The sequence below is a fragment of the Aquarana catesbeiana genome, linkage group LG07, assembly GCF_042186555.1.
Source record: "Aquarana catesbeiana isolate 2022-GZ linkage group LG07, ASM4218655v1, whole genome shotgun sequence".
In the NCBI taxonomy this organism is placed as follows: Eukaryota; Metazoa; Chordata; class Amphibia; order Anura; family Ranidae; genus Aquarana; species Aquarana catesbeiana.
In genome coordinates, this window is record NC_133330.1 from 289,095,581 (window position 1) to 289,121,160 (window position 25,580).

At 43.4% G+C, this 25,580-nt stretch overlaps 1 protein-coding gene across 1 annotated transcript in view; it reads left to right on the forward strand.

The window, feature by feature from the left end:
- The window catches only part of SHISAL2A (shisa like 2A), a 227,433-nt gene that overhangs the window by 184,522 nt on the left and 17,331 nt on the right, over positions 1-25,580 (forward strand). Inside the window, exon 3 of the mRNA XM_073593501.1 lies at positions 18,548-18,749. Coding sequence (XP_073449602.1) covers positions 18,548-18,732 — 185 coding nt within the window. The 3' untranslated portion in view covers positions 18,733-18,749. The remainder of the gene's footprint in view (positions 1-18,547; positions 18,750-25,580) is intronic.

Genomic DNA, 25,580 nt, shown 5'->3' on the forward strand with positions numbered 1-25,580 from the left:
TGTATGAATACTGCTCAGCTTTTTCAAAAGCTGAGCAGAGTATTCATATCCTCAGTGCCCCTTGAACATCCTGAAAGCAGATCAAAAATGCATGTTAGGTTTTCAAGCATTCAGTAAAGTAAGATGAAGAGAACAGAGGAGACTGAAGAAAAGGTTGATGAGGATCAGGAACCAAATGAAATATGACAGAGACCGAGAACAGGAAAGGAGAGGCAGAATAATCGATGAGCCAGATAATACTGATCAGCTGCACCAAATTTGCAAGCAACGTGCCATGTTTTGATCATTCATCTTTGGTCCTTCATTGCTGATCATTTTCACGCGATAAAATCTAGGTTTGATCTTCATCCATCAAACACTAATGCCAGACATCAATAGACAGTTTATAAATGTATACCAATAAAGTTACATTTACAATTCTGATGCCTAACTACACTATATTACCAAAAGTATTGGGACTCCTGCCTTTACACGCACATTAATTTTAATGGCATCCCAGTCTTATGCCCCGTACACACGGTCGGACTTTCCGACGGAAAATGTGGGATCGGAGCGTGTTGTCGGACATTCCAACCGTGTGTGGGCTCCATCAGACTTTTTCCAGCGGATTTTCCGACACACAAAGTTTGAGAGCAGGCTATAAAATTTTCCGACAACAAAATCCGATCGCGTCAATTCAGACCGTGTGTGGCCAGTTCCGACGCACAAAGTGCCACGCATGCTCAGAAGAAATTCCGAGACGGAACAGCTCAGTCTGGTAAAATTAGCGTTCGGAATGGACACAGCACTTTCGTCACGCTGCAATGTTTTAAATTGTTTAATACGGCGAACTCTCTTCTTCTTTATAATGTGAGAAGAATGAAGTAGTTTTGCTGCTCATATTCACACAGACTTCTCACAAACTTATTTCTTTTTTATTTATCGGGATTCCCTCAATATATTTTGATTTGTCACATCTGACCAAATTTATATTTTGTTGTTTTATTTTTGTTTTGTATTTTTTTCAAGGCCGTTTTTATTTTTTTGGGGGTTTGTATTTTTTTCAAGGCTGTTTTTATTTTGTATTTTTTTGTGTTTTACTCCAGAATATTTTTGTGTGTGTTTTGTGTGTCAAGTTACCACAACACCATTATTATCTTGTATTATTTAATCTCAAGGAGATTGTTTGGTGTTGTTAATTTCACATTGTATATTCGAAATGTACCTGCCTCCTCACAAACAAACTGTCTTTTTTGAAGGAAAACACACATGGGCAAGTAGAATTGAAACAAAAAATTCCTTTATTAATGGCTCACAACCAAACAAAGAGGGAGGCAATGCTGGATAAACATCATAAATTGGCGAAGCCTTGGACCCCCAGGCAGACATCAATTATTTTCCAGCAAAATTGGTGGCCTGAGGATTCCATATCTAAGGGAGTGCAGTCTGGTCCAGAAGTCCCAGAGATCCGGAAAGCAGCAGATGACATCTGTGTCCCCAGGCTGTGGTCATACAAGAGACTGCATCTTTGGCCAGACCAGACTGAACCCAGGGTCATCACTCTCTGGTCTTCCTTCCCCACTTCCTTCCACGCTGTGGCTCTGGTGTTGGAGATGTGGCAGCAGGAGGAGGAGGAGGAGGGGGATGGGCCAACTCACTCAGGTGGGTATTGGGTGTGATTTTGCCACTCACCCCCTTAGTTAGGACTTTATACAGAAGGTCCTCACACAGCTTGCGTTGACCCTCCTGCATGCCCTGCAGTTTGGTGGCAGTCATGCAGGCAAAGGCCTTTTCAGGAGTGGGGGTGGCTCTGAGGGATGCAGAAGCCTCCTGAATGAGCCTGAGCTCTGAATCCTGAACGTGACTCCCCTTCCTCTGTCTTTTGTATGGAAGGCGGAGGGGAGGAACCTGCGATTCGGTCATCCTCCGACTGGGCCCAGGCTTCTCCTGGCTGCCACTTAGCCTCGCCTCCTCCTGGCTGCCACATTCCACAGCCTCCTCCTGGCTGCCACTAACCCCCGCCTCCTCCTGGCTGCCACATTCCACAGCCTCCTCCTGGCTGAGGTCTTCCTGTGTATGAAAAAGGGACATCGTTTTAGTTTTTTATTCATCAATCACACACAATTTTCACCTCATGATTGTTGCAAATTGAATATTATCAAATATAACTGAATATCCTTCTGAGCCCAGCATTTTTCAGTCTTGTTCCAATTATTTTTCAAAACTACTGTCTATTGATATGTAAAACACTTTCTTAAATCAGCAATTAGTGATCAATAATAACATCTAGCAAACATCATTTATTTATTGACCAGAAATCTGGAGAACAATGCTATACCTGACTCCATCTGGGCTCCTCCACTTATTCCTGGCTGGAAGTCCCAGGTTGGACATCGGAAGCCTCAGCTGGGGTGGAAGGAAGAGTGGAAAGGGTTGAGAGGGATTCCCTGACTCCAGTCTAGTCTGACAGAAATCGCAGTCTCTCATAGTACCACAGCCTGGGGACATAAACGTCATCTGCTGCAGCTCCTGATCTCTGGGAATCCGTGACCTTCTTGCGCTCCCTAAGATAAGTGCTCCTCAGGCCACCAATTTTGGCTTTTAAATAGGGGATGGTTGCTGTGGGGACCACTGGCGTCACCAACTCCAGCAGTTTCTCCAGCGCTGCCTGCCTCTTTTGTTTATGATTATAATGCGGGTGTTTGACCTGCCACAGACAGGGCAGCTCCCTGTATTTGTCTATGAACAGAGGGAGGAAGTTGTGGTCATTGAAGCCATCCATTTTATCTGCAAGACACAACACGAGACAAACCCTAATGTCAGGCAAAACTCTCCTAATCTTGTTACAATATAGGCCTCAATCTAGAAACAGTATAGGCCCAAATTTAGATTTTACCTTCGTTATCACGATCGGCGCCTCCGATACTCCTTCCTCCGCTCACAGATCGTACCTACTACGCACGCGTGTTACGCTTTATACACACTGTACAAAAAAGAGAAGTTTGCCCGTGGGACTTTAAATGAGTTGGTCATAGAGGTCATAACAAATAGAGTTTAATAAATTTCCAAACACATGATGAAACATGAACATAAAAACATCATAAGACATCGTTTGACCATTGAAATGTTAAATATGATGGTATGTTACATAGTATACATATACAACATTGTACTCGACGCGTTTCGCGAGCTCCGCTCGCTTCCTCAGGAGTTGGTGTATATGTGAAGTATCTAAAAGATAATAGGTATCAGTAAATAATGGCATACAATGATAGTTATGGTCAAAGAAGAAGTATGTGGCTTCATAGAAGCCTTCCATACTTACATATGGTCAAATGGTCCATAGGGCTGGATAACAAGGGCAGCAGCGGAAAATCCTCCACACGGGAGCTGAAGAGGCGTAGCCCGCAGCAACCAGAGCAGGGGCCCAGCAGAGGGCGGACATGGCAAAGAAACAGATTGGGGTATGATGTATCCTGAGATGTCCAACTAGCCACCTGGGTCATATTAGCTGTAATCAGATTGTATATGTATCTATGTCAAAAAATAGAGTGTTAACTGGGAGTAAAAGTAATATGACAATACTAATATGTGGAAAGGACCTCTGAAAGGTGGGCATGGATAGAAATCAGGAGAGAGAGAGAAGAATAGAAAGAAATTGGGGGGGTGCAGGGGAGGAAATGAAAAAATAAAATTAAAAAGAAAGGAATGGTGTTGCACTAATGTGTCAGGTTACACATATACAATAAAAACAACAATGGTAGTAAAGTATATTGGATATAAAAGTAATTGCCATAATGGTAAATTACAGGAGTATGAAGATGTAAATGTCATTATAATGTACATATTGTGTACTGAAATGAGACACAAACAACCCATGATAGATAAAGGGGGGGGGTTATATGATAAGTGAAGGAAAAAACCAAATGAAATGAGAAAAGAGGGAAGGCAATAGAAAACATCTCCTAATAATGAATAGTGCATGATGAGTGTGTGGTTAACATAATGGGTATGCAAGTATAATTAGGCAAAGTAAGGTGACATGGTAGATATCTATAGTGTGCTTACCCTAGTGCAGAGCTTCTCAAGTGTGAGACAACAGTCCAAGTGAGGAGAGGAAGGAAAGTTTGCCATGTCAGCGTACTCACGCTTAAATCCCCGAGCGGGATCATTGGGCTACGCCTCTAACGCCATACGAACGTGGCTACGGCAAACGCCCACGCTGCGCATGCGCAGGCATCTCCAGCCAACGTAGATGACGCACTGCACATAAGAACGTGGAGCCGCTGAGTTGCGGAGATCACACGCTGGGTGCAGATGTATGGCGCCGATGTAACGGTGGCCCCGCCCCCCACACACACAAAGGGATGCGGAAGGGAGGGGACAGCAGGAGGGAAAAACCTCCCTTTATACATCGCAGCTCCCGATGAGGAGAAATATAACCGCGGCCACCAGTGAACACAGCACACAGGAACCAATGCCATAAATGACTCAAGTAGCATAAGGAAAAGTGTAATACTCATATCTAAAACATATAGTAGTAATAGAGTAATAATAGTGGGTATGACCACGAGAACAGCACATGGACCAAGTGGGCTAGTAGGTGTCTTCCACCTTGGTAATTTAGAACAAAAAAGGGAGCGGTCCAGGTACTGTCTCTTAATATGACACAACTCCATCCCTGTAAAACATATAGTACAAAAAAGAGAAGTTTGCCCGTGGGACTTTAAATGAGTTGGTCATAGAGGTCATAACAAATAGAGTTTAATAAATTTCCAAACACATGATGAAACATGAACATAAAAACATCATAAGACATCGTTTGACCATTGAAATGTTAAATATGATGGTATGTTACATAGTATACATATACAACATTGTACTCGACGCGTTTCGCGAGCTCCGCTCGCTTCCTCAGGAGTTGGTGTATATGTGAAGTATCTAAAAGATAATAGGTATCAGTAAATAATGGCATACAATGATAGTTATGGTCAAAGAAGAAGTATGTGGCTTCATAGAAGCCTTCCATACTTACATATGGTCAAATGGTCCATAGGGCTGGATAACAAGGGCAGCAGCGGAAAATCCTTTTTAATTTTATTTTTTCATTTCCTCCCCTGCACCCCCCCAATTTCTTTCTATTCTTCTCTCTCTCTCCTGATTTCTATCCATGCCCACCTTTCAGAGGTCCTTTCCACATATTAGTATTGTCATATTACTTTTACTCCCAGTTAACACTCTATTTTTTGACATAGATACATATACAATCTGATTACAGCTAATATGACCCAGGTGGCTAGTTGGACATCTCAGGATACATCATACCCCAATCTGTTTCTTTGCCATGTCCGCCCTCTGCTGGGCCCCTGCTCTGGTTGCTGCGGGCTACGCCTCTTCAGCTCCCGTGTGGAGGATTTTCCGCTGCTGCCCTTGTTATCCAGCCCTATGGACCATTTGACCATATGTAAGTATGGAAGGCTTCTATGAAGCCACATACTTCTTCTTTGACCATAACTATCATTGTATGCCATTATTTACTGATACCTATTATCTTTTAGATACTTCACATATACACCAACTCCTGAGGAAGCGAGCGGAGCTCGCGAAACGCGTCGAGTACAATGTTGTATATGTATACTATGTAACATACCATCATATTTAACATTTCAATGGTCAAACGATGTCTTATGATGTTTTTATGTTCATGTTTCATCATGTGTTTGGAAATTTATTAAACTCTATTTGTTATGACCTCTATGACCAACTCATTTAAAGTCCCACGGGCAAACTTCTCTTTTTTGTACTATATGTTTTACAGGGATGGAGTTGTGTCATATTAAGAGACAGTACCTGGACCGCTCCCTTTTTCGCTTTATACACACTGCGCATGCATGTAACTCCGCCCGCCCCTGATGTTCTTTCTAGTCTATTCCCGGCCCTTTTCGTTCGGCGCAGTGGGGGAAGAGCACATGGTGGAGACACAGCAGGTGCGTGATAATTACAGCAATGAGGAGGAGGGGGAGGAAAGCCCGGAGCCAGAAATATCTGGATCCAGAAGGAGAAGATTTAAGACATCGAATATGTCCTTTGGGGAGATGTTGGAGATGGTCGACATCTTGAAGAAGGCCGACTATGACGGGAAGTATGGACCTTACCCCAACCCCAATGTCAGAAAGGCCAAGATCATGGCGAAAGTGGTCAAAAGTCTGCACCGGAATTTCGGGGTACGACGATTGAAAGATCAGCTCAGGAAGTGGTGGTCGGACCTCAAATTAAGAGAGCATGAGCAGTACAGAAAGATCCGGAGAGTGCTGCAAAAAGTAAGTAGTTGTGCTGTGTTCCTATTCTTTATTTTTATTACGTTCGTGCTGCTCCATGTGCTTCTCTTAACTGTTGTCCAGTTTAAAATGGCAACTTTCATGTTCATGGGCACATTATTCGTTCGTATCAAACATTGTTCGTTCGGCCTAGAAAACACTATGGTTTTGGCTATATGCATTTGGCCACATTTTTTAGGGCCAACTTGTCTGAAACTAATTTGGTTGTTTAGATGGGTTTGTAACTAGAATGAAATGCAAACTAGATTCTGTGTAAGGAGAGGACACTCAGCAGCAGTTTTCACATCTGGACGCTGGAGCACTAGTGTGGGACACAAGAACACCGTTTTTATTAGGGGGCCCACACAGGTGCTCCAGTGTATACTATAGGGGTGTCTCCATCTGTTAAGCTTGTACAAGAGAGGTAAAGTAGTCAAGCTTGACAAAGGACAAGAAAAATGCTAAATCTTGGAACTCTGCCCACAAAAAAAATTGTACCCCATTTCCAAACAATGTTTCATATTTATAGTTCTGCCATCAAATATCTGTGTGCTAAGTATACCATTTTTTTTTTACATAGGGGAGAAAAGACTCGGAGGACACCCCTCATCCGAAGAGACCAGAGACCTCCCACCTCTGGAAGAAGGGGAAAGCCACCCAAGACAAACAGAGCAGGAGGAGGAAGACGTGATGGAAATTGGCACCACAACAGGTGAGTGTCTGCGACCATAGGCTCAGGTAAGAGATGGATGCCGGCATATTTATAATACATGTTTTTTTTTTGGTTTCTATCTTTTTAGGTGATCGTGATGTTGTGGATCCAGATCCGTTCACCTCGGAAAGTGCACAGATCCTGATCGGGGAGATCATGGGGTGTAATAGGCACTTGGAAAACATCAAGAAAAACATAAATGATGTTCTTCAAAAAAATAAGAACATCATTGATGTTTTAGGGAGAGTTTAAAACCCCTCCAAACCCCTTTGTTTTTTGGTGTGCTACTTTTTTTACATTTTTTGACAAATTGGAGAAAAGCCAAATTTTGAAGATGCACACAGTGTGTCAACATGTGCTATCTGCCATCACAGGAGATCAATGGACGCGTTTTGGGGGTGCAACCCCTTCCTCAATAATAAAGTAGCTGAGAGGAAGGGGTTGCGCCCCCAAAACACATCCCTTGATCCCCCATGATGGCAGCTAGCACATGTTCACATTCGGCTATTTGTGTGCATCTTCAAAATTTGGCTTTTCCTGGGGTGACATCACCCCATCTGAATGCAATATCAAACACAGTTTGTAAATACTCATGCCTGATATTGCCTTCAAGTTCTACCAAATGTGAACTTTGTAAGTTCAAGATTTGTGTATTTCGTGTTGGTTTTAAACATTCCTGTTTTATCTTAAATGGACATTTCTACTTTTTCTAATGTGACCCCAAAAATTGTTATACAACAAACATGTTGGTTTGTTTTAAAAACCTTTTCTAAATGCACATGTGATTGTGCTGGTATTAAAAAGATTGTTAATCAAGAATGTGTGGATTATTGTCTCAACGCTACAACACTTTTGTGGTGCTCTAATTGGTGTTTTCTGTGACAATGGGTGTTATTTCCTAAGGGCAAATCCACTTTGCACTACAAGTGCAGTTTCAAGTGCACTTGTAGTGCAAAGTGTCTTTGCCTTTAGTAAATAACACCCAACAGTGCTTTGTAAGGTTACACAATCACGCCATTTTCAGGACTCACCACTTTTCTGTCAGGGTCAGCTAAAACAAACACAAGCAGTAAATGTCACCAAAGATTTTATTTAATTTTTTTATTTGAAAAAGGTTTTAGACATTGTCTGGCATATTGATAGCCCCCCTACCCGCAAAGAATTCAAGGTATCTTAGCCGGACATCACGGGCACTCGGGGGGGCAAGCCAGGACGGCCACTTTCAAGCGCCGTCAGGGTTGGTTCATTTTGAATTCCGGTGTTCTGACATATACTGTCCTCCTATCGGATAGTGTCCGCTCCGTACTGCGCAGGCGCAGCGCTTGCGCAGTACGGAGCAGAAGGAGATGCCGAAAGTTTCCGAAATTGATCAGCTGACCATCAGCTGTACACGGCGCTCGGGCACTTGTTAGCGATGGCTGTGTAAGAGGGCCCCTCGCGGGCTCGCTTTGCTCGCCACGCTTCGGGCACGGCCTCGCTGCGCTCGGCAACTATTTATTCTCACTCTATGTCCACTTGGATAGTAGGGAATGAACCTGGACATAGGGGGAGAATAACAGCGCAGGCGCCGTGTACAGCTGATGATCAGCTGTTAAACTTCGGAGACTTTCGGCGTCTCCTTTGTCCTCCGTACTGCGCCTGCGCAGTACAGGGCGGACACTATATGATAGGGGACTGTATTTGACAAGACACCGGCCTCAGGCCCAACTGAGCCAGCATAGTTGGCAGAATGTTGCCGTAAAAAGTTGTGTAGAACACAGCACGCCAGGATAATGTGATTCAGTTTGTACTCCGCCATATGTATGGATGTAAGAAATAGGCGGAACCGGCTGGCCATGATTCCAAACGTGTTCTCCACCACTCTTCTGGCTCTGGCCAGCCAGTAATTAAAAACCCTCTGGTCCAGGGTGAAGGTCCTCATTGGGAATGGCCGCATAAGAGGGTCCCCCAGCGCAAATGCTTCATCCGCAACGAAGACGAATGGGAGTCCTTCCACATTGTCTTCTGGGGGTGGCAAGTCCAAGCTTCCATTCTGGAGACGCCTGTAGAACTCGGTCTGGGCGATGACTCCACCATCGGACATCCGGCCATTCTTCCCCAGGTCCACATACAGGAACTCATAAGTATCCGACACCACCGCCAACATCACAATACTATTGAACCCCTTGTAGTTGTAATAGTACGACCCAGAGTTGGGTGGTGGGACGATGTGGACGTGTTTCCCATCAATTGCCCCTCCGCAGTTAGGAAAGTCCCACCACTGGGCAAAGTGGGAGGCCACAGTCTGCCATTCCTGTGGCTGGAAGGAAATTGTGGAGTCAAAACAAAAAAAAATTAGTCATTTTGCACATAAACAGGGTAAGCAGATTACACACAAACATTCTTGGCCAACATCAAGATAACATTTTTTGGAGGGAGTTTTTAAAGACCAAAGTATAAGGTACAACTATCAGATTCCCCCCCCCCCCCATGGGCCATTTCTAACATTATAGGGGGGGGCTCTTGGATAGGTAACCCTCTCACTTCATTGAGAAATGAATGCCTAAATAATGGGTCTTACTTTGGCCAGCCCCTCCTTAGTTACACTATTGGCAGCCCACTGGACAGGTAAGAAGTGTCATAATACAAAGATATAAATACACACTGTACACATTTTAGCACATTTGGACATTCTGCTATTACCTATCAAGATAATAATAGGATACAAAAACTTTAAACAGTACCATTTGAAAGTATACAGGCAGGCCCTTGCACTACATGCTTTGGGGAATTCATCCATAAATCTGACCACAAAAGAGATGGGTATAGTGTGTATGGGTTTGACAAAGTCAGCAGATAGATGATTGAGGATAGATAGAGAATTGGTATCAGCTGACTTAGCAGTTGGGGGAGGGAGGGTTCCAAATGATTTGGGGACCCCCAAAAAAAGCCTCTGGCACTCTGCCTGAATTTAAAGCACAAATCACATTTCAAAACATTTTAGGGGGTATTTAGAGTAAAGCACTACTATGGAGCTGACAAAATACATTGTTAAGTGACTACATGAGGTGAATATAGGGCCAGGAGACCATGCTGGGGAGGTAAGTGAAGGCAAATATGTATGAAGGACAACAAAAATAATTACATAAAAATCCAGCATGCATGAGGACAAAGGGGACATTCACAGCATATTCCAATCAGGGTAATTAGGGAAAGAGGAAAACTATACAATATATTAGCAAACATTAAATACAATAAGATGTGATGTTAAAGGATAAAAAATCTTACCTTAATATACTCCTTCTGCAGGGCCTGAATGATGGCAGAACAGGTCTCTGGGATAATAATTCCCAGAGCCTGGGGGGAGATGCCTGTCGAGAACTTCAAGTCCTGCAGACTTCTCCCCGTCACCGCAGGGTGGCGACTAACCTCTGCTCCGGAGTGATGGCTTGCCTCATGCAGGTATCCTGCCTGCTGATATAGGGGGTCAGCAAAGCCAACACACGGTGAAATACGGGGTCCGTCATTCAGAGAAAGTTCCTGAAATCATCAGGATTATTCTCACGGATCTCACGGAGCAAAGGCATATGACAGAACTGGTCACGCTGAAGCAACCAATTCTTGGTCCATGAACTCCTTTCCACCCTGTTCATGGACTGGGCTTGTGTCAAGGTAAGGACCCCAACACCAAGCCTCCGCACAGCACGAACTCTACGAGGAGTACGTATATGCAACATGGCTAGAAAACGGTTGGCTGCTCAGAACGAAGTAACAGAACGCACTGAAGAACAGCAAGGTCTGTGAAGAGCGACCTGAAAAACAGTAACGAACGAACAAGAACACAATGACTGAGTCATGCGTAGCTTGCTGCACGCACTGAAGAGCAGATACAAACCCTCAAGCACAAACTGAACAGCAGAAAACGATCTGAAAATCACGAGTCTGAAAAAGCGCGAATCGTCTCTCACCAAACTTTTACTAACACGAGATTAGCAAAAGGAGCCCAAAGGGTGCCGCGCTTGGTTGTGAACTGGCCTTTTCTAGTCTCGTCGTACGTGGTGTACGTCACCGTGTTCTTAGCGAGCGGAAATTACGACAACTTTGTGTGACTGCGTGTACGCAAAACAAGTTTGAGCCAACATCCGTCGGAAAAAATCCATGGATTTTGTTGTAGGAATGTCCGATCAATGTTCGATCGTGTGTACGGGGCATTAGTCTGTAGGGTTCAGTATTGAGTTGGCCCACCCTTTGCAACTATAACAGCTTTAACTTTTCTGGGAAGGCTGTCCACAAGGTTTAGGAGGGTGTCTATGGGAATGTTTGATCATTCTTCCAGAAGTGCATTTGTGAGGTTAGGCACTGATGTGGACAAGAAGCCCTGGCTCGCAGTCTGCACTCATCCAACCACCCACAGCCAAATCACACTGCTCTTGCGAGACATGCGGGCCTCCCATTCATTTTGAATGTCACCCCTACGCATCTCAGTCCATAGCATGATCGCTGGTGCGGGAACCGCAGCAAAAACCGCATGGTCAAAAAGACAATGTGGTTTCCCTGTTTTTAAAAAGGTGCATGCACCTATTTTGTGCGTTTCCCAGGGCACAGCAGCCCATTCAAAAGAATGGGCTGCCGTGCCCAAGCAAATGCGTCACGCATGGCCTACACTAGTGTGAACCAAGCTTAGTTGGACAAGCTGAAGTTTAAAGCTGATTGGCTACCATGCACAACTGCACAAGATTTTGCTCTCTTCAGTTTTAGTAAATCAACCCAATAGTGTTTGATGTCACTGTAATGGACAGCCCTTTGCAGGGCAGCAGGTGAATATCTGTGGCCACTGTGTGCAGAAGTCCCTATGAGTTACAACAGTGCAACTACCAGGATGCCCACCTTACCCTTCTCTCATCCATAGTAATACAACAGTATATTTGCATATTATGAATAGAGCATTACTAAGTGGATGGGGCATGTCTTCCTAAATCTCTATCCTAAATAGTGCTTTTTAGTGATAAACATGCTCTCCCATAGAAGGAAGTACTTTGTTATTTAATTTGCTTCTGGTAGGTGAATTGGAACAAGCAGAATGCTAATATGTAAAGCAATAGTAGTATGGCGGAAGGTAAGGAGTATAAAGTTTGATTAAAATTTTTACAATTAGATTGAAATCCACTACCTCTAAATCAGTTACACATATTACAATGACAAGGTTGTGATCAGCTCCCCCACCACCTGCTTGGGATGACCCATAAAAAAGACACTCTTGCCAATCCATTCCCTTCTGGAGTTCTGCCCGAAGATGCTTACTCTTAAAGTAGATCTAAATGCTGACCGGATGTCAGTTTCCTAGAACAGTATATATAATAAACAATTGTCATGTTTTTTGTTTTAGTGTTGTCAGTCTCTGGTATCTCACTGGGATGCATGTCATTGGTCTTGGGTATCAGTGGAACTTTTTGCGTTGTACATCTCCCATTGGTATTTGCAAGTTATATATTTTACATTGCATTACAAAATAGAGAAGGCATTGCTTCTGGAAAGTTGATTGTCAATGCCATATTGGTCACAACAATGTGTTTTGGCATACAGCTTCTTCTCTTTTCTGGTCTCCTTGTGTTCCCCGAGTCGGGTGTCCCTTTAGGTATCTATAATGCAAGCTATAAACCTCCAACCCCCCCCATAAAAAAACCTGCAAGACAAAGACATAATGAGCTAGTATACATCACATACTAGCTCATTATGAAATACTTACCTTCGAATGATGCCCTGTAGTGCCACCCGCACTCTGCTCCCACGGCCGACATCTTACTGTTACTTCAGGGTTCGCGGGCTCTGGCGCTGTGATTGGCCAGAGCCTCAATCACGTCACTCCCATGAGGGTGTCGCCAGTCACGGAATGGTACTGAAGAAACGGCACGAGTGGACCGTTTCTTCAGTGAGCATGCGCCGATGACGTCTGCAGCAGTGCATATAGTGAATATCTACTAAACTGTTTAGGAGATATTTACAGTACCTACAGGTAAGCCTTATTATAGGCTTACCTGTAGGTACAACAAGTGGTGTAACAGAGATTACAACCACTTTAAAGCCTGATGTCCACCTTATAGATTGACACTGGAGTTGGTTCATGAGCCAAACAGTGAGGGTGCCCAAAACTACCATTTTGCCTAAGACCATTTGGCCTTAAAGCTAAACTCCAGCTTTTGTGTCAGAAACCATGAACCAGACCAAGACAGAAGTACAGTAAAATCACACTTGTTTATTATTAAAAATAAAAAGGCAAATAAAGTAAGCATAGTCAAAGCATAGCCAGAGTCCAGTAACCAGATCAGGTAATCAGCCAAGCCAGAGTTCACTAACCAGATTGGGTAATCAGCCAGGCCAGTAGTCAGGGATCCAAGTAGAGGAACAGCAAGCAGGATAAGGAGCCAGAAGGGATGTCAACAAAGCCAGTCTTTAAATAGGAACGCAGGAGATGGTTTCTTGTGATGTAACCAAGGCGAAGGCAGGAATGAAGTGAGCTGGAGATCTTTAAGTAGGACCGACGAGTAGATCCACAACAGCTGGTTAACTGTGGAGAGAGATGAGATCTGGCAATTAGCTGACAACTGAGCGGCCAGCTCAGAGAAGGAAGGGCTGAGCTAGCCCTGACATTTTGTTACACTTTACATAGTTTGTTTGGGCCAAGCTGGCCTGAACTATGTCCCTCACTAACATGTGAGGCCGCTGGATGTGTGGTATTAAGTGTATGTAGCTAAGGCAATATACAGCATAGCGCACTGTGTTCCAGGTTTGTGCAGAGACTTCTCATACCCGGAACACAATAGAGTATATCTGATCGGCGATAAGCCAATCAGAGAAATCAATGTATTGTAGCAATGAATACAAAGCTTCCTCTGATTGGCTGAGTCAGAAAATGTGACATCATTAGCCTGCCTCTCTGACTCAGCCAATCAAAGGAAGCTTTATATTTATTGGTAAAATATATGGCATTCTCTGATTGGCTGAGTGCCGATCAGATAGACTCTATTGTGTTCCGGGTATGAGAAGTCTCTGCACAAACCTGGAACACAGTGCGCTATGCTGTATATTGCCTTAGCTACATACACTTAATACAGCACATTCAGCGGCCTCACATGTTAGTTAGGGACATAGTTCATTTGGGTTAGCTATGTAAACTATGAACTATGTAAAGTGTAGCAAAAGCTGTAATTCAGCTTCAATCCTGACCAAATGGGCTTAGGCAAGGTGGTAGTTTTGGCCACCCTTAGTACTTTTATGGCATTATTTAACAGAGTGAAATGGCCATTGGAAGCTTTACAAACCTATTAGGCATGGCACTTACTGAAAGGCCCTCAATCAAAAATGACATCTGCCACAAATATAGCTCTCTTTGTAGATATGTTTTTTGCTATCCATTTCCCATTGAGCATTGCTTGAAGTTTCTCTAGGAGAAGAACAAAATGCAATCAAGATGTTATTATGCTGGCTACCTGGGAGATGTGAGCATCTAATAATATATATTTTCAGATGAATGCGGAGACATGAGAACGTGTTGTTCTGTCTTAGAGAATTCACAGTGAAGACTATCAAAAGCATGTCAATATCCTAATTCTGGTCCCCAGAAATATACTGTATACAGTATATATTGATTACTACACATGTGATCATTTTAATATTTATGTACAAACACAAATATAACTTTTTTTTAGAATGCATTGTCTACTATATTTATTGGCACCAGAAAAGTCCCATATGAATGTCTTGTAATGTCTCATATATGACTTCAACATACCTGTAAAGTCTAACATAACATAATGACATGTAGTTTGCTAAAGAGTTTATATGCTAAACAACTGCCATTCTATTCTTTTTTGTTTTTGTGGTTTCTTGTCTTTTTTTATCCTTTGATACATCCAGGGGCGTAACTAGAAATAGCAGGGCCCCATAGCAAAATGTTGTATGGGGCCCCCCTGCAAACAGCCCCCCCCCACAGCTGCCCTAGTGTCAATGCAGCGTGACCTGTGCCACATATAGCGTGACCTGTGCACAATGCAGTGTGACCTGTGCCCAATGCAGCGTGACCTGTGCACAATGCAGCGTGACCTGTGCACAATGTAGTGTGATCTGTGCCCCATACAGCATGACCTGTGCCCAATGCAGCGTTACCTGTGCCCAATGCAGCATGACCTGTGCCCCATGCAGCGTGACCTGTGCCCCATGCAGCGTGACCTGTGCCCAATGCAGCATGACCTGTGCCCAATGCAGCGTGACCTGTGCCCAGTGCAGCGTGACCTATGCCCCATACAGCGTGACCTGTGCCCAATGCAGCGTGACCTGTGCCCCATACAGCGTGACCTGTGCCCAATGCAGCGTGACCTGTGCCCAATGCAGCGTGACCTGTGCCCCATACAATGTGACCTGTGCCCCATACAGCATGACCTGTGCCCCATACAGCGTGACCTGTGCCCAATGCAGCGTGACCTGTGCCCATACAGCGTGACCTGTGCTCCATACAGCGTGACCTGTGCTCCATACAGCGTGACCTGTGCCCAATGCAGCGTGACCTGTGCCCAATACAGCCTGGTCTGCCTGTGCCCCATACAGCCTCACCTGTGCAGAGGAAGAGACAAGCCACCCGGATCAGCAGAGAGCAGGATTGCCTGCTGTAATAGCTTTCATTTGAATTTCCCGTCTTCCCGGGGCTCATCGTCACATAGCCCCACCTCTTGGCCTGACGCCTTTGATGACGTCACACGTCCCGCATTGGATTGGCGTTCTGTCTATCAAAGGCGCCGGGCCAAGAGGTGGAGCTATGTGACGTGAGCCTCGGGAACACTGGAAGTTCTAATGAAAGCTATTACATCGGGCAATTCAGCTCTCTGCTGATCCGGGTGGCTTGCCTCTTCCTCTGCACAGGTGAGGCTGTATGGGGCACAGGCAGACCAGGCTGTATTGGGCACATGCAACGCTGTATTGGGCACAGACCACGCTGCACTGGGCACAAGTCACAGCTTGCCTCTTCCTCTCCTCTCTCTTCCCCTGTGTAGGCGGTGCTCTCACCCTCACTGGGCCCCACTTGGCTGCGGGCCCCATAGCGCCCGTATGGGTCGCTATGGTGGTAGTTATGCCCCTGGATACATCTCAGTGCTGCTGACCTTCTGCATCTTCTTTGCAACCACTTTCTGTCTACATACAGACAAAAAATAAACTCAGCGCTCGTTTGAGGAGAGACCCTGGAGGTGTACACAGATCAAATAAATGTGATTAAAAGAGTCTTTCAATAGGAGGGACAAAGTCTATAGCAACAGTCTCTAAGATGAAGAGGGAGAGGAATCCATGTACCAGCACTAAGGGCAGCCAGTGTGAAGAGCTAGAAGCAGTCTCTACAATGCAACAAAGGAAAAGAAACACAGCGCCTCTAAGTGCAGTATTGGTAAACCATTTAATGATAAGTCAGAAGTGAAACTACTCACAAAGGGAGCATAAACACAAGCATGATAGTAATCCTGCAGCAAAATCCGGGCGTGGTTTTCTCCTAAGCGTGCGTGTCTCTGAAGCCACCGAAACACGAGGACACCTCCTCTCACACTGCACCCAGAAGTGACGTCATCTCCGATCACCCCTGAGTTCCTTGCTGTTCTCATAGGCTGCGAATGCTGGAATCCACTTGCATGAGCTGTCAGCTACACTTCAGAGACACGGACGTTTAGGAGAAAACCACCCCCGGATTTTGCTGCAGGATTACTATCATTTTATACCAATATAATGCTGCGCTATCCAAATGTAATTATACAGTAACCGTACTAGATCATAATATTACTGATTGCAATTAAATAGTGGTGGTGAGATATTCTATTCCTATATAAAAAATTCAGTGAATATAATAATGCAATCTTATTCTTTATTGCATTATTATATTCACTAGATTTTTTATATAGGAATAGAATATCTCACCACCACTATTTAACTGCAATCAGTAATATTATGATTTCTATATTATTGGTATAAAACTCTTTGGCACGAGTATATGGGACATGATCAATGCTAGCAGCTGTCCTTTAATCATCTCTAATTATCATTTGAATTTTCACATGGTAGCTCGCAAGATTCTGTTTGTTTTTTAGGATTAATCATGCTTGTGTTTATGCTCCCTTTGTGAGTAGTTTCACTTTTGACTTATCATTGACCACCTCAATACAGGGCACTTTCACCCCCTTCCTGCCCAGACCAATTTTCAGCTTTCAGCGCTGTCGCACTTTGAATGACAATTGCGCGGTCATGCAACACTGCACCCTAATAAAATTGTTATAATTTTTTCCCCAAAAATAGAGCTTTCTTTTTGGTGGTATTTGATCACCTATGCGGTTTTTATTTATTGCGCTATAAACAAAAGAAGAGGGACAATTTTTTTTACTTTTTGCTATAATAAATATCCAAATTTTTTTTTTAAACAAATTTTTTCCTCATTTTAGGCCGATATGTATTCTTCTACATATTTTTGGTAAAAAAATCGCAATAAGCGTATATTGATTGGTTTGCGCAAAAGTTATAGCGTCTACAAAATAGTGGATAGATTTATAGCATTTTTATTTATTTTTTTTTTTTTTACTAGTCATGGCGGCAATCTGTGATTTTATTGTGACTGCGATATTGAGGCGGACATATCAGACACTTTTGACACATTTTTGGGACCATTCACATTTATGCAGCGATTCATGCTATAAAAACACATTGATTACAGTGTAAATGTGACTGGCAGGGAAGGGGTTAACACTAGGGGGTGATCGAGGGGTTAAATGTGTGTCCTAGGGAGGTGATTCTAACTGTGGGGGGAGGGGACTGACTCGGGGAGGTGACCGATCTGTGTCCCTATGTACAAGGGACACACCATCAGTCTCCTCTCCTCTGACTGGACGTGGTTCTGTGTGTTTACATACACAAATCCACAGTCCTGCTCAGTTACTGTGCAATCACGGGTCGCCGGGCACGCGCATCGGGTCCCCAGTGACGGGGCGGGCGTGCGCGCGCTCCCTAGTGGCTCGGGAAGGTGATCACGTTATATGACGTCCGCCCAGAACGAAAGCTGCCTCGTCCCACCGTCATATGACAGTGGGTAGGCGGCTAGTGGTTAAATGGTTTACCAATACTGCACTTAGAGGCGCTGTGTTTCTTTTACTTTCTGTCTACAAGCATGTACTGCAGCAATGGCTGATTTGCTGGTGGTGACAATAGTGGTTCATGCCTGTGTAATATGTTTAGAAATGGCTACTTGAACTCTCCAATAGAAGCCTGTGGGGTGGGGTGGGGGGGGGGGGGGCATTGTCACCCTATAACAGGAATTGCCCGAACAAAGACCTTCATGGCAGGATCATCAGGTGTTACTGAAAGCGGTAGAGGTAAAAATATACAAATTTACTTTTGAACATCTTATTAAAATGTAAAAGCTTATATGAGATTTTAGTGATTGGGTTTACATCTACTTTAATAAGCACTAATTTATGAAAGAATTTTGGAATTGTTATCGTATTGTGTCTAACACTCATATCTCCACATTTTCTTCTAGGTACAGAACAAAACTCATTGGAAGGTCCCAGCAGATCCACCCAGTCAACGGCCCCCGAGGGATTCAAGCGTCATTTTCTGAGCCATAAACTGGACTGTGATAACCAGCCCCAGGACCCAGACAGATTGTTTCAGAGATGTTTCCTTGCCACTGTGACAACAATTAATGTCCAAGGACCCTCATGAACTCTTTGATCACTCATGTACGTAACAACTTTTTCATGCACTCAGTATGAATTCTGACTTTGACAGTTTCATTACTCTTTAATGGCACTGTGATCTACAACATTTTTCTATGGGTTTTTGCCCTTATAATGATTCCCTGAGGCACCTGCAAGTACATCATTTTTATGTTTTGTAAGGGAATAAATTGTTCGGTCTCGTTTAGATCTTGATACAATCTCACTCTAAACAATTCTGTATAAGCTTTTGTCAGTGGCAAAGCAGTGGGAGAAAATGTACAAGTGGCAGAAGGCTGAAGTTAATAACAAGTCTCTGTAGGGAAATTTACATTGTTCTTTAAAGCGTGTTGCGTCTAAAGATCAATTACCTTGCTCCACAATAAAAGAAATCATGCTATGAAACAAACAATAAGAAGTGAAGGAGGATGGAGAGGTTTTGATAAAAGTGTAAATTGGAAACCAGGTCCTACTGCAAAAATAAGACTCATCAATATTTTATAGATTCCTAGCTTGGAGGAAGAAATAACAAGCCTTATTTCAAGAAGCCCACAAAGGAAATATTGCCCGTAAATGAACATAAAGTTCATAGAACTGTTTCAAAACTAAGCAAAATACTTGCCTGGGAAGGCTATGGTGCAGGGGGGAGGACTGGGACCATGTGGCCTGGGAAGCAAACACAATTAACAAACTCTTTCACAGTAGGGAGAGATTCCCTTTGGCAAAAAAAAGAAAAAAATGCAACACTGAGTGTGCCAGGTGCCGCAGTGACTAGTGGGCATGTGGATAATGCACATTTTTTAATGTGACTCACTTTGACATCCTTCGCCATTGGCTTTTTTACATCTCTTAGCATTCCTTTGCACGAAATCTCAGAGCCCCAAAGAAAGTTGGAGCTGGAGGACTTCCTTCTACCAAACACTGTAACTGCAGGTCTAAACAGGTAGCAAGTAGCTAACTCCCCTGGCGGTAATCCCGAGTGTGGCTCGGGGTGGATTTTCAGTACCAAAAGCGGTAACCCCGAGCCACACTCGGGATCGCATCGCAGGATCCAGGAAGAGGTTACTTACCTTGTCCCCAGGATCCTGCGATGTCTCCCTGCTCTGTGTGCGAGCCGTCCTCCGCCTGATCTATTACAGTGCCGAGCTCCGTTCCCTGCGAGCGTTGCCAAATTCAAAAAGTAAAAAACACAATACATATACAGTACACTGTAATCTTACAGATTACATTACTGTATCAATTTATTTCACATCCCTTTTGTCCCTAGTGGTTTCTCCAGTGCCCTGCATGCAATTTTATATTTTAAATACTGTTCTTTCTGCCTGGAAACTGGAGATTGTCCATAGCAACCAAAAAGTGTCCCTTTACATCAAAAGTGTTTTTAGACCAGCTAGAAAACAGCGATAATAAATTAGAAACACTTGCAGAATTGAGCGATAGTGATTTGTGGAGAAATTCATCATCAAACACTGAAAGTAATGACAGCGACAATTCTGCGACTGAGCAAATTTCAGTGTTTTTGATTTGATTACATTATTGAATATTTTTTATTATTATTATATTATTATTTGTTATAATTATTTATAGTTATTTATTATATTATAATTTATTATTTCATTTTTCAAACTTTATCATACCCGGGATGTCTACTAGACTCTTGTTTGGACAGATTTAAGTGAGTTATTCCTAAGAATTACAGGCCTACAATATAAAACGGCAAATTTCCATGCAAAATAATTGTACCGCTTTCAGCATCAAAAATCAGACATAATCATACCGCCAGGGGGGCTAAATAATGCCCAGCATTTAATATATTATTATTATTATTATACAGAATTTTTATAGTGCCAACAGTTTGCATAGCGCTTTAAAAAATAAATACAGTTCAGCTACAATGCAATTCATTAAAAGAGGCTTAGGAGTGCCCTGCTTGTGGGAGCTTACAATCTCAGTGCCACCAACTCAACATACCTTTTTAAGATTTGCCTAGGCAGCTAATGCCCCCTTACCCAGTCTCCCCCTGCTCTGCTGGATGCACAGCAAGGGAAAAAAGCTTACTGCATGTGATACTTCTGACAGAAGATATTTTGCTTCAAGTACCTTTAAAGGCTAAATCCACCTTTTGCAAAATATCAGATCAGAAAGATGGACTTCAACATTTAAATTCAACTTTTGCTAAGAAAATAAAACGATTGTCAGATCAGATACTATAATCTGCATAAACCAGGTAGCCAACACCTCTGAAAGCCCAGTGCTGAGCTGCCTTAATAACCCAATACAGTGGAACCTCCTATTGCAAGTAGCGCGGTTTACGAGCATTTTGCAATACAAGCAATTTTTTAAAAAAAACCCGACTCGCTTTGCGTGCGTTGTCTCGCAAGACGAGCAGGATTCAAGCCGCTGGGGTGTACAGTACCGCATTTGGCCAGAGGTGCGGCGAGCGCCAGTGGCGCTTGGAGACACTCAGTTCCTGAGTGTCTCCGAGGGTCTCCGAATGTTTCCTGGTGTCTCCAGCACCCCCACAACTCTGGCCACATGCGGTACTGCATAGACAAGCAGTGGCTGTGGAACGGGTTATCTGAGTTTCCATTATTTCCTATGGGGAAGCTCGCTTTGAGTTCTTTGGATTACAAGCATTCTTCTGGAACAAATTATGCTCGTAATCCAAGGTATTACTGTATGTGAAAACCACTGATAACTATTTATATTGACAAGTAACAATGTGAATAAATGAATCGCAACAGTTTCAAAATAAAAGAAACAAACCAGTATCCATGCAAAACACACACAAAAAGATAAACATAAATGATCAGGGACACCATCTTTTTTTTGTGTTTTGCATGGACATTAATTTTTTTATTTTATTTTAAAACTGTTGTCATTTATTTATTCACATTGTTATTTGTCCGTGTAGCACCCTCTAGTTAGGTAGGTGCTAGAGTGAGGATTTTTTGTTGGCAGAGGAGGTAAATTTAGGCAGGCCTAGCTGGTTGCTAGGCCTGTTTGTTTTCATTTTGGGCTGGGAGTGGTTCAGGGTAGCAGTTGGGGACTCACAGGCAGCATCACTTCACTGTCACCTGCCTCTTCCTTCTTGAACGTGCTAGAAGGAGAGGAGGGGAAGAGAGGTGGGGCTGCCTGGGGTATTCTAAGGAGCTTCGACCAATCCCCAACTTGGATTGGCAGGGGGCAGGCCAGCTGGGGAGGAGTTGTCCGGTGGAGGAGCTGGAGTGAGAGAGCGAGGAGGCTGTCCGGGCCCACGGGGAGCTCCCCAGTCTCTGGGGTGACCCTGGGCTGGGGCTCGGGTGCATCCAGGAGGAGTGACAAGATCCTGGAAGTAGAAGCACATGAGAGAGCAAGTAAGGGACAGCGGGAGATAACACTTCTAAGAGTCTCCAGGGAGGACTACTTTTCGCAGTCAGGGGGGCTGGTGAGTGAGCACCGTCGGGGGGACTGGAGAGGCACACCTGAGAGAACTGGGAGATTGCCTTTTGAGATGGGTGCAGAACCAGGAGTGAGGGCTGTGGGAAGGGCAGTGGAGAGAGGTCATTCCAGCCAGGCTGGTTGGCAGGACCTGAAGAGAGCTATCTGGGAGCAGTAGCTGAATGAAGGATAGCTAGCACCTGAACTATTGTCCCTACCCGCAAAAGGCAGTTCATTGAGGCCTGGCTGAAGTAGTGTCAGGCCTACTATGCGGTGCTAGCTAGTCTGGAGGAGTAACAGTCTGCAGTAAGGGAAGTGCTGGGGGAGGAACAGTGTGCAATTTTAAAGGGGAGCCATCTTACAATGGCCAGAAAATAAACCAAAACAGAAAATACTTCAAAAAATTCAGTAGAAAGTGACTCAATGAAAAAATTAATAAATATTGCAAAGTGACATGTAATACATAATAGCAAATACACCAGTGAGAGGTGAAAATGAAACCAAAGTATAAATGTATATATAAATAATTAATCAACTGTGAATAGAGTCCATATATATTCTAAAAAATATATTCCTGATAAAAGTCCAAAACCACCACCAACAGTCTCTGAGGATTAGCTGATGAAGACAACACCGGAGTATCACTGGTGGGTAAGGACGGTAAAAACCCCAAATCGATTGTGACGTCTAAGTGTGTATCAAAACCATCACCATAGCATCTGAAGAGGCTTACCGGAAGCAGGGGACTTGAACAGACATACGTCTTTACAAGTCAAAAAAGCTTGTTTAGCCACCGAGGCTGGCAGGATAGGACATCAGGTATCTACAGCTTCAAATGGGGAAGGAGGGGGATCTACCAACAGCTTCACCCGTCCAGACGTATCAGCAGGTCGACCAGATGTTTTCAATTGAAACCATGAGAGAAGGAAGACCCCAGATGAAGGCTGGTGAGCCGAAACATGTCGGGTGGACCCTCTATGATCACCGCGTTTGATATTATCTAAGCTGTTTATATCCTCATACCATGTGAGTGTTCTTTTTTTATTGCCTTGAATAAATGCATGCTTTTTAAACGATATCATGCCATGTGAGTCTTCCTTCTCTCATGGTTTCAATTGAAAACATCTGGTCGACCTGCTGATACGTCTGGACGGGTGAAGCTGTTGGTAGATCCCCCTCCTTCCCCATTTGAAGCTGTAGATACCTGATGTCCTATCCTGCCAGCCTCGGTGGCTAAACAAGCTTTTTTGACTTGTAAAGACGTATGTCTGTTCAAGTCCCCTGCTTCCGGTAAGCCTCTTCAGATGCTATGGTGATGGTTTTGATACACACTTAGACGTCACAATCGATTTGGGGTTTTTACCGTCCTTACCCACCAGTGATACTCCGGTGTTGTCTTCATCAGCTAATCCTCAGAGACTGTTGGTGGTGGTTTTGGACTTTTATCAGGAATATATTTTTTAGAATATATATGGACTCTATTCACAGTTGATTAATTATTTATATATACATTTATACTTTGGTTTCATTTTCACCTCTCACTGGTGTATTTGCTATTATGTATTACATGTCACTTTGCAATATTTATTAATTTTTTCATTGAGTCACTTTCTACTGAATTTTTTGAAGTATTTTCTGTTTTGGTTTATTTTCTGGCCATTGTAAGATGGCTCCCCTTTAAAATTTCCTACTTTGACACTTAGCGCTACACTATTTTTATACTTGTTGATTTTCTACTTCTTTGTCTTAGAGGTGTGTTAGCTGCTTATTGTGTTATAATTTTTCAACATCATCGGAGCAGCGCTGTACCCATTTCTCATCTACCTCGAGGAACAGTGTGCAGCGAGTGTTTGTGCTGGAGAGAAGGTTGAAGTGTATATACTAGAGTGTATATAGAAGTCCCAAGCAAGTTCACACTGAATATTCTGGGGCATTCCATATTCCCCATTTCTCATCCAAGTTTAAGTCCCTCAAATAAAAAACAAAGCTTATAGACTGTTCTATGTCTCTGAGTGACTGAGAGATGAATGTCTGGCTGGCAGGGGACAGGTGAACCACGACATTCAGCAACCCCTACGGGGGCATGGCTACATCCGTATAAATAGTTGTCTGTGATTTTCACATATTGGGTTATTAACCAGGTTAGCTACCTGGTTTATGTAGATTACCGAGGGGATTATTAAAGTGGCTGTAAACCCTTACAAACCACTTTTTACTACAGGTAAGCCTATAATAAGGCTTACCTGTAGCTACCGTGGATATCTCCTAAGCTTAAGAGATACCCCCTGTATCAGCATGGTCATCGGCAGGGCCGGTGCAAGGATTTTTGACACCGTAGGCGAAATGTCATTTTGCAGCCCCCTTGGCCCCGCCCCTGACTCCACCCTCTTTTCCAGTGTTAAATGGTTTGATTCAACCCTCTAACTGCTACATCTGCAAGACAACTTGTTCTTTTGAAAAACAACACTTACTAGCAGGATCACCAGGTGAAAATAAAAGAGAGAACCTAAAAAACAAAATTGAAAACTATGTAGCCACCCTTCTAAGAATTGGTAAGCTGCAGTATAATAAATATTTTTCTTTGCTTTAATACCACTTTAAGGGAATAAAGTAATTATCTTATACATAAATATTTAGGTAGATGATAGGAAGGAAGTAGTTTAACCCCTTCCTGACCGCTGCACAATGATATATGTCGGGAGAATGGCACAGGTGGGCAAAAGGGCGTACAGGTACCTCCCCTTTAAGGTGCGGCATTGCGTGCTCCGAGACCATGACCGCGTGTCCCGCGGACTCAATATCCACCGGGTGCACGCGATCGTGTCACGGAGTGGAAGAACGAGGAGATGTCTTTGTAAACAAGGCATTTCCCTGTTCTGCCTAGTGATATGACATAGATCACTGCTCCCTGTCATCGGGAGCAGTGATCGCTGTCATTTGTATAGTAGCCCATCCGCCCCCCACAGTTAGAATCACCCCCTAGGACACACTTAACCCCTTGATCGCCCCTAGTGGTTAACCCCTTCCCTGCCAGTGTCATTTACACAGTAATCAGTGCATTTTTATAGCACTGATCGCTGTATAAATGACAATGGTCCTGAAATAGTGTCAAAAGTGTCCGATGTGTCCACCATAATGTCGCAGCCCTGATAAAAATCGCAGATCGCCGCCATTACTACTAAAAAAAAAATAATTAAAAAAATGCTATAAAACTATCTTCTATTTTGTAGACGCTATAACTTTTGCGCAAACCAATCAATATACGCTTATTGCGATACTTTTTTACCAAAAATATGTAGAAGAATACATATCAGCCTAAACTGAGGAAAAAAATAGTTTTTTTCATATATTTTTGGGGGATATTTATTATAGCAAAAAGTAAAAAATATTGAATTTTTTTCAAAATTGTTGCTCTTTTTTTGTTTATAGCGCAAG